Source organism: Vulpes vulpes, chromosome 1 (assembly GCF_048418805.1).
Source record: "Vulpes vulpes isolate BD-2025 chromosome 1, VulVul3, whole genome shotgun sequence".
In the NCBI taxonomy this organism is placed as follows: domain Eukaryota; kingdom Metazoa; phylum Chordata; class Mammalia; order Carnivora; family Canidae; genus Vulpes; species Vulpes vulpes.
The window spans coordinates 115,671,615-115,685,236 of NC_132780.1; the positions used below are offsets into that span (position 1 = coordinate 115,671,615).

The window sequence follows — 13,622 nt, forward strand, 5'->3', positions numbered from 1 at the left end:
AAACCAAAAAATGCAATGGACTCCTATTGCGATACTCGCTTTACTGCAGTGTTCTGGAACTGAGCCCCCGGTATCTCTGAGGTGCCTGTGTGTTGTTTAAAAAGCCCACTGGTAACATCACCTCCAACAATAAGCCACCACCACCCCTGAATTTTAGTTGGGAAAAGATTACCCTATTGTCAAGTTCCGGAATCATGGTTCTAGAGGGTCCCATGTTGAAGCGAGGATCACCTGCTGCCATAGGGAGACCTGCAGAGGCCTTTTAGGATAACAACTACCTGCACTAGGGCTGTGAAGCTAAGGCAGGTGGTCTCTGCACACTGGGAGAGTCAATCTACTACTAGGCCATCAGGGCTGCCCTATTTTGTGAATCTCTTGACTGGTTTTTATAGATATACTTAATTTTACTGCTTTTTATACTTCCTGCTTTTCTTATTCCTGTTTACTCTTGACTTTCCAAAGAGTCCCCTTTAACATTTTTGTAAAGCTGGCGGGCAGCCCACGTGGCCCAGCAGTTTGACACTGCCTTTGGCCCAGGGTGTGATCCTGGAGACCCAGGATCAAGTCCCACATCAGGCTCCCTGCATGGAGCCTGCTTCTCTCCCTCTCCTTCTCCCTGTGTGTCTGCCCCCCACCCCATGAATAAATTTAAAAAAAAATTTTTTTTAATGTTTTTTGTAAAGTTGGTTTAGTGGTGATGAATTTCTTTAATTTCTGTTTGTCTGGGAAACCCTTACTTTCCTATTTTGAATGATAGCTTTGCTGGATATAATATTCATGGCTGCAAGTTTTTTCTTTCAGCACTTTGAATGTATCATGCCATTTTCTTCTGGCCTGCAACATTTCTGTTGAAAAATAAGCTGATAGCCGTAGGGGGTTTCCTTTATATGTAACTGTTTTCTCTGCTATTTTAAAAACTTGCTTTCACTACATTTTTGCCATTTTAATTACCCTGTGTTTTGGTGTAAAAAGAGACAAAGGAGGAGGACACTATGTAATCTATAAAGGGAACAACCCAAAGGAACATACAACAATTGTAAACAGTTATGTACCCAACATGAGAGCACTCAATACATAAAGCAGCTAATAAAGTAATTGATAGTAGTACAATAGGAGAATATAACATCCCACTTATATCAATAGATCATCCAAACAGAAAATCAACAAGGAAACAGTGGCTTAGAATGACACATTGACCAGATGGGTCTAATAGAACATTCTACCCTAAAACAGGAGAATACACTTTCTTTTCAACTGTACATAGAACATTCTCCAGAACAGATCGGATGTTAGAACACAAACCAGATCTCAACCAATTCAAAAAGATCAAAGTCATGCCATGCGTCTTTTTTTGATACAATACCATGAAACTGGAAATCAACCACAAGAAAAAAAATCTAGAAATGACAAATACAAAGAGGTTAAATAACATGCTACTAAACAATGAATGGGCCAACCAAGAAATCAAAAAGGAAATAAAAAAATTACATGGAAACAAATGAAAATACAATAGTCCAAAATCTCTGGATGTAGCCAGAGCGGTTCCAAATGGGAAGTTTATAAGCCTACCTCAAGAAGAAAAAATCTCAGAAAAAGAACAAACAAAACCCCAAACCAGTAGAAGGAAGGAAATAATAAAAACTAGAACATAAATAAAACTGAAAAAACAAAAACAAAAACAAAAAAACTAAACCCCAAATCCCCATAATAGAACAATTCAGTGAAACCAAGGAGCTGGTTCTTTGGGGGGAAAAAGATAACAAAATTGATAAAGCCTTAGCCAGACTCCTCAACAAGAGGACTCAAAAATCAGAAATGAAAAGAGAAATAACCAACACCACAGAAATAAAAAGGATTATAAGAGAATATTATGAAAGACTATATGCCAACAAATTGGACAAACTAGAAGAAATGGATAAATTCCTAGAAACATATAACCTCCCAAAATCTTCCTGATTTTGGAAATATAACCTTCCTGAATCAGGAAGAAATAGAAAATTTGAACCAACCAGTTACCAGCAATGAAATTGGATCAGTAACCAAAAAAACTCCCAAGAAACAAAAGTCCAGGACAAGATGGCTTCACAGGTGAATTCAAATATTTAAAGAGTAGTTAATACCTATTTTTCTCAAACTATTCCACAAAATAGTAGAGAAAGAAAGTTTCCAAATTCATTCTATGAGGCCAGCATTACCCTGATACCAAAACCAAACAGACACTACAAAAAAGGGGCATCTGGGTGGCTCATTTGGTTAAAATCAAATTCAGGTCTTGATTTCAGGGTCATGAGTTCAAGCCCGGCATTGGCCTCCATACTGGGAATGGACCCTACTTTAAAAAACAAACAAAACCACCACTACGAAAAAGAGACTTACAGGCCAATATCTTTAATGAACATAGACACAAAAATCCTCAACAAAATACTAGCAAACCTAATCCAACAATACATTAAAAAAATCATTGACTACAATCCTGGGGTGCAAGCATGGTTCAATATTCACAAATCAATATGATACATTAGATCAATATGAGAAAGTATAAAAACCATATAATCATCTTAGTAGATGCAGAAAAAGCATTTGATAATGTAACAACATCTATTCATGATAAAAATTCTCTACAACATAGGTTTAGTGGGAACCTAACATAATAAATGCCATATATGAAAGAACGGAAAGAGGGAAAAGAAAGAAAATAAAGGAAAGAAAGAGAAAGGCCATACATGAAAAACCCACAGCTAACATCATACTCAATGGGGAAAAACGGAGAGCTTTCCCCCTAAATCAGGAACAAGACAAGGATGCCCACTCTCACCGTTTTTATTCAACATAGTACTGGATGGAAGTCCTAGCCACAGCCATCAGACAAGAAAAAGAAATAAAAATCATCCAAATTGTCAAGGAGGAAGAAAATAAAACTTTCACTATTTGCAGAGGACATACTATTTATAGAAAACCCTAAAGACTCCACCAAAAAACTATAGAAGTGATTACATGGATTCAGTAAGGTTGCAGGATACAAACTCATTATACAGAAATCTGCTGCATTTCTACACACTAGTAATGAAGTTCCAGAAAGAAAAATTAAAACGATTCCATTTACACCAAAATAATAAAATACCTAGGAATAGCTTTAACTAAGGAGGTGAAAGATCTATACTCAGAAAACTATAAAACACTGATGAAAAAAGTTGAAGAGGACACAAACAAAATGGAAAGATATTCCATGCTCATGAATTGGGAGAACAAATATCATTAAAATGTCTGTACTACCCAATTAATCTAGAGATCTAATGCAATCCCTATAAACATTTCTCACAGAACTAGAATAATCCTAAAATTTGTATAGAATTAAAAAAGACTTTTTTAAGAAAAGATTTTATTTATTCACGAGAGACACAGAGAATGAGAGAGGCAGAGACATAGAGGGAGAGGCAGGCTTCCACGCAAGGAGCCCGACTTGGGACTCAATCCCAGGTCTCCAGGATCACACCTTGGCCTGAAGGCAGTGCTAAACCGCTGACCTGGACTGCCCTTAAAAAAGACTCTGAACAGTGAAAGCCATCTTGAAAAAGAACAAAACTGGAGGTATCACAATCCCAAATTTCAAGATACATTACAAAGCTGTAGTAATCAATACAGAATGGCACTGGCAGAAAAACAGACACACAGATCAATGGAACAGAATAGAGAGCTCAGAAATAAACCCATGATTATATAGGCAATTAATCTTCAATAAAGGAGGCAAGAATATGCAATGGGAAAAGGAAAGTCTGCTCAACAAGTGTGTTGGGTAAACTGGACCATTTTCTTATACTACACAGAAAAACTTAACATGGACTGAAGACCTAAATGTGAGAACCAAAACCATGAAAATCCTAAAAGAGAGTATTCAGCAGTAATTTCTTGGATATAAGCCACAGAAACATTTTCCTAGACAGGTAAGGCAAAGAAAACAAAAGCAAAAATAAACTGTTGGGACTGCATCAAAATAAAAAGCTTCTGCAGGGGCAGCCCGGGGGGCTCAGTGGTTTAGCGCCACCTTCAGCCCAGGGCATGATCCCGGAGACCCGGGATCGAGTCCCGCATCGGGCTCCCCGCATGGAGCCTGCCTCTCGCTCTGCCTGTGTTTCTGCCTCTGTGTGTGTGTCTCTCATGAATAAATAAATAAAATCTTAAAAAAAAAAAAAAAAAAAAAAGCTTCTCCAAAGGAAACAATCAACAAAACAAAAAGACAACCTACTGAATGGAGAAGATATACCCAATGATATGTCCAATAAGGGGTTAGTATCCAAAATATATAAAGAACTTCTTCAACTCAACACAAAAAAATAATAAAAACAGAAAACACAGACTTTTTTTTTTTTCCAAAGAAGACATACAGATGGCCAACCAGCAAATGAAAAAATGCTAAACATCATTCATCATCAGAGAAATGAAAATCAAAACCACAATGAGTTATCACTTCTCACCTATCAGAGTGGCTGAAATAAAAAACCAAACAAACAACAAATGGTGAGGATGTGGAGAAAAAAGAACCCTTGTGCATTGTTGGTGGGAATGTAACTGGTGCAGCCACTGTGGAAAACAGTATGTATGTTCCTCAAAAAATTAAAAATGGAACTACCTTATGATCCAGTAATTCTAGTGGGTGTTTACCAGAATATCAAAACACTAATTCAAAAAGATACAGGAATCCCTATGTTCACTGCAGCATTATTTACAACAGCCACATTATAGAAGCAACACAAGTATCAATAGATGAATAGAGATGAGGTATATACAATGGAATATTATTCAGCCATAAAAATGAAATCTTGCCATTTTCAATAACATCGATGGAGCTAGAGGGTAATGCTAAGTGAAATAAGTCAGAGGCAAATACCATATGATTTCACTTATATGTGGAATTTAAAAAACAAAGGAGACCAACGCCACCCCCCCCCAAAAAAAACCAACCTAGACTCTTGAATATGCAAACTGCTGGTGGTTGCCCGACAGGAGAGGAGTATGGGGATTGGTGCCATAGGTGAAGGGGATTAAGAGTGCACTTACTGTTACAAGCACTGAGTAGTGTATAGAATTGTTGAATTACTATATTGTACACTTGAAACTAACACTGTATGTTAATTATCCCAGAATTAAAAGACAATAAAACAAGGAGGGTAACAATAATAATAATTGCTTAATCATAGAGATGTCATTTATTCAATGCCATCACATATGTAAAATAAATAGAATGGTATCTATAGTATAAAAAATATAAGTAGTGGTTCATCAGAGAGGAACTGGACAAGCATCCAGCTGAGCTCTAACTGCAGAACTACACAGGAAGTCCTGATAATGAGACACTTGGGTCTGGCTGACATTTTGTCCTGCCAAGTATAAAATTCTAGATTTATAAAGTTATAAATCTGTATGTAATTATAAATTAATATATTGAGAAGTGATATCAATATGTAAGATTACACTTCATGTCCTTATTGGGATCATCTTTCCAAGTGTTACTGCACTTCTAAGATGAGGCCTCACACTAATAAATGTCTCTCCTTCCTTCTTTTTCATCCACAGCTTTTCTAGACAATAAGCTTTCATTCATATAACACTGAATAAGAACTTTGAATGTCAATTTTTAAATGTTAAAGTTCCCTTTTAAAAGACCTGTGACTAAATAATAGTGTGACTCCTGTTAAGAAAATCCATCCATTCATTTATGTACCGAGTATCTACTGTGCACCTATACTGGGCACCGTCACACCTTGAGAACCCAGTAGTGAGCAAGGTGTGGTGCTTCCACGTTGGGAGGGACAGACAATTAATGTGTAAACAATAAATTATATCATTTCAGAGAGACTTCAGTGAAGGAAATTGAGCAGGACAAGGACAGACGGGAATATGGAGACGGTCAGGGAGGGGCACTGATCCAGGTTGTGGGAAAGCTCTGAAGCAGACGTGAGGTTTATAGGAGGAACACTAGGAGGCCAGTGGGGCTGGCCATGGAGAATGGAGCAAAGGGAAGCCTGAAGTCTCGGCGATGCTTTATCAACTAGACACTGGCTGAGGATTTATTTCTTGTTGAAGGCATGGATTCCCCTACTGATCTCGCAACTTCAAACCCTGAATAGGATCACTACCTTACCACTGGGATCTTAGAATCTACAAACGAGACTAAATTCGGAAACTGGGAAAAGAGATGGGCTACAGCAAGAAGAGAATGGGCTGAGGCCAGCAGGCCTGACTCAAAGCCCAGGTCCCACTCTTTCTTATTTGTGTATCTCAGGCAACTGGCCTGCTTGTAGCCTCAGCTTCGTCACCTGAAAATGGAAACATCTACACCGCCCCCTCCCCTTTCTAGCTGTCCTGTGCCACATCAAGCAGCTGCCCCAGTGAATCTCTGTACGTGAACAGTAGAAAATAAAGGTGGACAAACAGGATGTCTGGTAACAACACATGAACAACGACAAGAAATAAAACATAGCTGTCTGCGGGGGAAGCATGCGTTAGTGACGTACGACATTATCCTGGTTAGTCTCAACAACTCCATAACATCGGTTCTTTCGTTATTCTCACTTTACAAAAAAGGAACGGGGAGGCTCCAAAAGGTTATTTGTCTAGGGTCACAAAGACTCTGAGTCTTAAACTTCACCCTTCAAAGTGAAGCATTTATTCAAAGGCAAGTCCACTGAGTACCCTAACTTGTTGCTTATTTTACTTTAGACCAAATCAGAATCAAGCTGCTTATGTTTTCCCAGCCCACAGATATCAGTAACCTGTAAAGTAAACAAAGTTGAGCAGGCTTTGCTGGTGGTGGGCACCCTAGCGGCAGCATAGTAGGAACACTTTCGTAAAAACCGGACACTTGTGCAGGCACAGACACCCAAGCGAAAACAAAGCAGCAAACAGTATTGTGGGTGTAGTGAGGGGGGGGGGGGGTCACTCTCCACCTCCAAAGCAGGATGCCCGCCTCATGGCTTGGAGGCATATGCCCACCACCATGTCACGCTCATAAGCAATGACAACTGATCATCAAAACCCAGATCATTTCTTTACTCTCAAAGGGAAGGATGTAATCAAATTTAGAACATTTCTATCCAAAACACTTAAAACTAGAAAAATCAAGAAAAAGCATATATAGAATAACTTATTCCCCAAGGACACTGGATCAAATAAGACATCACTGCATTATAAATATTAATACGGCATACACTAGGATTCCACTTCTATACAGTTCCAAACCAGGCAACATGAAATTACAGCCTTGAAGGCTTCATCCTTACGTCAAAGTGAAAAGAAACCCAAGGACATGCTCCTGGTAAAAGTCAGGATAGGGTGCCTGGGTGGCTCAGTGGTTGAGCGTCTGCCTTTGGCTCAGGTCAGTTGACCTTTAGGAGGGCAGAGCAGGGCTTGTAACTGAGAAGGAGCCTGTTTCTCGACCTCAGTGGTGATGACACGGTTCCCACTTGACAGTAACTCATTAAGCTGTATCTGTCTGCTTTAAGCACTTTTTTAGATTTGTATTCTATTTCACAAGGTTAAAAACAATTGAACTTCAAAGATAAACCTGTACGACTATTAATAAAGTAGACCATGCACTTTGCTCAGGTGTGTTTCATGTATTTCTTACCATTTTACAGTCTGGGCAGCCCCTGTGAGGCAGAGAAGGCCGCAGGCATCCTGCTCGTCCCCATTTTAAGATGTGGGCCCTGGAGTTCTAGGGATCACCTGTCTTGCCTTCACCCACAGAGCCAGTGGGTGACCCGGGACTCCCCCCCCGCTGTCTGGTATCGGGGAGTGCCCAGCTCTCACTCTGCCTTTCAGCCAGAGAAGAGACTCTGGAACAGCTGTGAAGTCTGAGCCAATTTCCTCAGAGATGGGCTCACCTGTCACTGTGCTCCACTGCAGTCTTGTGCTTGCTTTGGGAATCGATCTTGGCCTCCCTGACCACATTAAACCAGGCCCCGAATATCTTCTTCTGAAGAAAATGTGCACACAGTTCTTGTGCTTCTTCCTCCAGATGAGTCAGATACTGGGGAAGAGGACAGGAACAGAAGTGAGACAGAGGGTATCACAAAGACTTAGGGCAAATGAATTTTTTTTTTTTTTTTTTTTTAAGATTCTGTTTATTCATTAGACACACACACAGAGAGAAAGAGAGGTAGAGACACAGGCAGAGGGAGAAGCAGGTTCCATGCAGGGAGCCCGACGCGGAACTCGATCCCAGGACCCCAGGATCACGCCCTGAGCCAAAGGCAGACGCTCAACCACTGAACCACCCAGGGATCCCAAGTCTTTTTTTTATTTATTTTATTTTATTTTATTTTATTTTATTTATTTTATTTATTTTATTTATTTTATTTATTTTATTTATTTATTTATTTATTTATTTATTTATGATAGTCATACAGAGAGAGAGAGAGAGAGAGAGGCAGAGACACAGGCAGAGGGAGAAGCAGGCTCCATGCACCGGGAGCCCGACATGGGATTCGATCCCGGGTCTCCAGGATCGCGCCCTGGGCCAAAGGCAGGTGCCAAACAGCTGCGCCACCCAGGGATCCCTGGGATCCCAAGTCTTAGGTAAATAAACAGTATGAAAGAGAACTGCAAAGGAAAAGGAAAAGGAAATAACTGCAACAAACACAGAACAGAAAAACAAGAGACACTGGGGGCACAGAAAGGGAGAGAACACAGCAGCCAAGATAACATCCTGTGCCATGTACTCAAAGAACAATGGAGCCGGAGGTATAGAAACAGTTAAAAGATGGAGAGGGTAGGTTTTTAGTAAAATCACTTGAGCAATTATGGGACAAGAAACAAGAAACGAGTATAAAAACAAAAGCTGATGTAATGATACATTACAGTTTACAAACAGTTTATGAAACACTGAAAAATGTTTTATACTAAGAATTGATTTGACATTTTCATATTCATTTCAAAGCAAGGAACTGGATGGACTATTCTATATTTTTGAAAAACATGGTTGTAGACATCTGGATTGTATCTAATTTTCTTACGTAGGATTGAGCAGAGAGATGTATTTAAAGCTTCCATCCCTGGGGCCTTACCTGCAGCCAGCTCCGGATAACTCTCTTAAGCAGTATTTGGCAATAAAATTGATCAGCCCGGGCTGTCTTCCTAGTCAGGACTTCCTGACTATACTGGAACCAGGAAAGCAGGCATTTTCTCTGGAGAGCTAAGGAGTGATGTTCTTCAGCCACCTGGACAATTTTTTAAGTGAGAAAAGGCAATTATTCCTTATATGTTTAATCATTTAAGGAAACACACATTACCTTGGCAAATTATGCTAGAGACGACATGTGGGCAGTTATGGGAGTAATCTTAGGGACATTCAGACTATGTCCTAGGAGCTGTCACTCCTGACCTTATTTTACGGTGGTTTTAGATTCACATCATGCATAGCCTTTCCGCGTTGACTCCCTGAGGAACACAGCGACTGGCTGGTTATTAGGAAAATAGAATAAACCTCCAAAGCCATTATTTCACTTGCGTCAAGTTTTGAATTGTGTAGCTGACGACATTCTCAGTTTGTTCTCCTGGAGCTTGGACTCCATGATAAACCTCTCTATTATGTACTTAACCACCATACCTAATTGAGGAAATGTCAATACTGTCAATCAGTTTTATAGTATGAGCTGTCGTCCACATTGCATTTCAGACATTATCAATAAACCACAAAACCATTTGATAGGAAAATAACATGAATAATTTAATGTCTTACCAACTTAAAAGGTTCAGAGAGCATCATTCTATCTATTCAAAATAAACACATAACTCAGTTTATGAGTTTTAAAAGGTAACTTATATTCTTTCAAGAGGCAGGAACACTTCTCTCTCAATCCTGTCCAGACACAATTTTCTAAGCCTTGTCTAGCCACCCAGCACCGTGAATGGGAATGATCCAAGTGAATCTCTTGACAGTCTTATCTATTGGCCAGGATGATCATCCAGGAGGCCCCTTTGGTACTTGAGACTGGTCTCGGTCCTGACTCATCCCAGCCTGGAGCCAAAAGGCAAGGGGAGCCTTCTGTGCTCCCCATTCTCCATCCACTGGGAAAACAGAGAACCAGGAAGAAAAAAGATGACCAGAAGGTCTCATGGAAGTGCTGAAAATGGTTTTTGGAATACATATAGAGCACACAGGAGTTTAAGGGAAAATGCTAATTAACTCTTCTGAAAAATGTTACAAATAAGGCAGGAACTGTTTAATTGGACCTTTCTTTTTTTCTTTTTTTCTATCCCTTCCTGGAAGCGAACTCAGATGGTAGATAAGATACTACCCCCTTCCTTTTACTGTCCTCCAGAACTTTTCCTTTTACTTATTTTTATTTTTTAACTTTCAACTGGTGGTTGCCATCTACATAAACACTCTGATTCTTGCACAGCTCAAGGGCAGGCCCAAGCTGGGCAGCATTCCTGGCAGACTCAGGTGCAGGCCACACTTCAGCTCTGTAACCAATGTGTTATGTGACTTTAAGTAAGTCACTTCTCCTCTCTAGGGCTCAGTGCCCTTATTACAAATGGAAGGAGATGGAGAGGACCACTAATGTTCTAAAATTCTATTATGGCCACGTCCTGATCCCTGGAACCTGTAAATATGTTACCTTACATGGTATAAAAGGGATTTTGCAAATATGATTAAGTGAAGGATCTTAAAATGGAGAGATTATCTTGCATTATATGTGAGAGCCCTAAATGTAATCACAAGTATTCTTGTCAGGGAGAGGTGGGACGGTGAGCATCAGTACATGTGACCTGAAAGCAGAGAGCAGAGTGACTCAAGGAGGGAACTGAGAGCACTAGCATGCAGGTGGCCCCTAGAAGGTGAGAAAGGCAAGGAAACCAATTCCCCCTCCCCCACCCTGGAACCACCAGAAGGAAACATGCGTCGCTGACACGCTGACCTTACTCCAGCAAGTCCAATTTTAAGTTAATAAACTTGTGTTATTTTAAGCCACCAAGGTTGTGGTACTTTGTTGTAATAGCAATAGGAAGCTTATACGCTTACTATGAGCTACAGAGGTAATTCCCAAAATGTGGCGCTCAGACCACTCAGAATCCCCTGGGCTACTTTTTAAAAATGCAGATTCCCTGACACACATCAGCTAACAACTCATCATACCTATTGAGAATACCCAGAGGTGGAACTAGAAGTGTGGATTTTTGTAAGTTCTCTAGATAAATAGAAAACAAGTTTTATGAACAGAAAAGTTTGGAAATGGTTTCAGATCTGTTTTCCTGTTTTTATTTTAATTGGGTTTTTCTATATCTTTTAAAGTCTATAGTTGTCATTTTGAGCTCAAACTCCTGTTTCTATTTTTATATTCTAATAAATTAAAACAATTTTAATTTGCTTATTCACCCCATAGATTCAACTTTGGTTTAGAATTTTCTACCTTTTTAAATTTTTATCCAGTCAAAAACTAGGATCAAAAAAGAAGAGCTAATAGGAAGAGAAGAATGAATCTTTCCATTCCGTCTGCTTTTCCTTTGTATACTAATAAATGAACCCCCACCCCAAATATACAAAAGTCAGATAAAACTAGAAGCAATCAAGTTGGATAGGAAACAATCTTTGTAGTAGTGTACTATAAGAAGAAAATTTCAATTCAAATGTCAAATTTCATTTCCAGATTAATTCACTCAGAAGACAGAGTCAGCCCTCCCATCTCATTACTTGGGAAAAAGCCAAAGCAAAATAGCAATGGCTTGGGGGCACAGATGGATTCTCTTGCTCTCAGGCCTGATCACCACAAATGGGCTTCCTCAGCTGGTTTGGAATACTCAATAATACTGGAAACTAGTAAGGTAATTAGTAATTAATTAGTAATTATATAGTAATTAATTAGTATTAATTAGTAATACTAATACTAGTAAGGATGCTGAGGACAAAAAAATCAGGGACAGAGGAAAAAACAGTGAGAAGGGTACTTGGGAAGGTGAAAAGAAAATGTAAGAAACAGGTAGAGAACACAGAGAATGAAGAATGAATAGATGAAGTAGGGATGGGAAAAAAATGCAGCCTAAGTCAGGTTCATAGAGGCATAACCTGCAGCATTACTCAATTTAGTGGGACTCTTATGATATTTGGTTTTCATAACCCAAAATGCTAGTTTTACTTTTCTGTATTAACTGGGCCAAATACAGAAGAGTGGTCATAACTAGATTAGATTATTGTACTTATTTTTAAGCAGAACTCTTAAAATAACACTTCATCTATTTTGAGCTTCTGATCATTTAGTTTAGAATGCCTTGCCCTATACACTGGGTAAATTTGAAGTTTAATGTTATTTAATTTTATATATCTCTGTAGCAGAGTAGGTTATTGGTCCCTATAATAGGATTATATATCCTTACTCTTTGTATATGATTTCACAATACCTCTCAATAAAGTAGATGAAATTTTTTTCTCCCCTAATGACCTTAAATCTGGCTCTATGATTTGCTTTGGCTAATGAGATGTTGGTGGACATGATATGAGCAGAGGTATTGTGTGGGTTTATGTCATTGGGTTTAGTTATTGCACTTAGACATCTGCCAGGTGAAAAGCATGGCCTGAATTTCCACTGAAAGCAGATAGAGGCTGTGGAGAGAGACCTGAATGTACTCCATAGCTGGCCCACAGACATGTGAGTAAGAAATAAATGCCTAAATTGTGAGCCACTGATTTTTGAGGGCTGTTTGTTATGTAGCTTTATTGAAACAGAAACCTAATACTTATGGCAATTATTTCTTCTTTATGAGAAACATGGCTAAAATTGAGAAAGGCCTGTATTCATCTTACTTTGAAAGTCTTTAATAAAAAATCTACTCATACTGTTTCCAACCTATCCAGTTACAGAAATCTTTCTCCATATTTGAAGACCAAATCAGAACTCTTAACCAAAACAAAAAAATACATACACTCAATTAGTTTTTTATTTTTGGCTTTTAAATTGCCAAACCACCCTCAAATCCTAATTGGGTGTTTTATTCCATTTGAAAAGTCCATTTTGTAATCTTGGAAGGAAGTGTGTCACACTATACCTGGATGTTTTGCTTGCTTTGCGTTCTCAATCTCTTCCAAGGCTCCAGGCCTTTTTTTCTTAGCAACACTCTTTCATAATGTTCTCTGGCTACTGCTTCCAGCTGCTGGTTCCTCTTAATTCTCTTCTGCTTCTCTAGTTCTTTCTGGGAAAAATTAAAAAGTAAAACTGCTAAGGAGGGACCAAGGTGGTGACCCAGGAGGTCCTCAACTTCCCTCCTCCCTTGGATGCACTCAAATGTATAGCTACAAATGAAGCATTTCGCTTTGAAAGAAATCTAGAAATGACCGGAATGACCCTTCCCTATCAAGTGAATGAGAAAATACCCATATCAAAGTGGGTAGTGCAACACACTCTTGACATAAACCCAATCCCTGGCACAGCACCACAAAACAGGGAGGGAACTCCCAACTCAGAGCTTCTCTCTGAGGAATGAAGGATTTGGACTGCACATCTAGCACCTCAACTTTCAAAACCACCACCCAAAGGATGGGCCCCTAAAATGACTGGCTCTGAAAGCCACTGAGGCTTGTGTCCATAAGATCATAAAACCATAGGAAACAGAGAAATGGTTCTTCAAGG

General features: G+C 39.2%; 1 protein-coding gene across 9 annotated transcripts in view; it reads right to left on the reverse strand.

Annotated features, from left to right (window-relative positions):
• The window catches only part of CCDC191 (coiled-coil domain containing 191), an 89,812-nt gene that overhangs the window by 3,966 nt on the left and 72,224 nt on the right, over window positions 1-13,622 (reverse strand). For all 9 annotated transcript variants that reach the window (XM_025990082.2, XM_025990081.2, XM_025990083.2 and 6 more), the window contains 3 exons: window positions 13,042-13,185; window positions 9,063-9,215; window positions 7,881-8,026 (listed from right to left, as the gene is read on the reverse strand). In XM_025990082.2, the coding sequence (XP_025845867.1) occupies window positions 7,881-8,026; window positions 9,063-9,215; window positions 13,042-13,185 (443 nt within the window). The remainder of the gene's footprint in view (window positions 1-7,880; window positions 8,027-9,062; window positions 9,216-13,041; window positions 13,186-13,622) is intronic.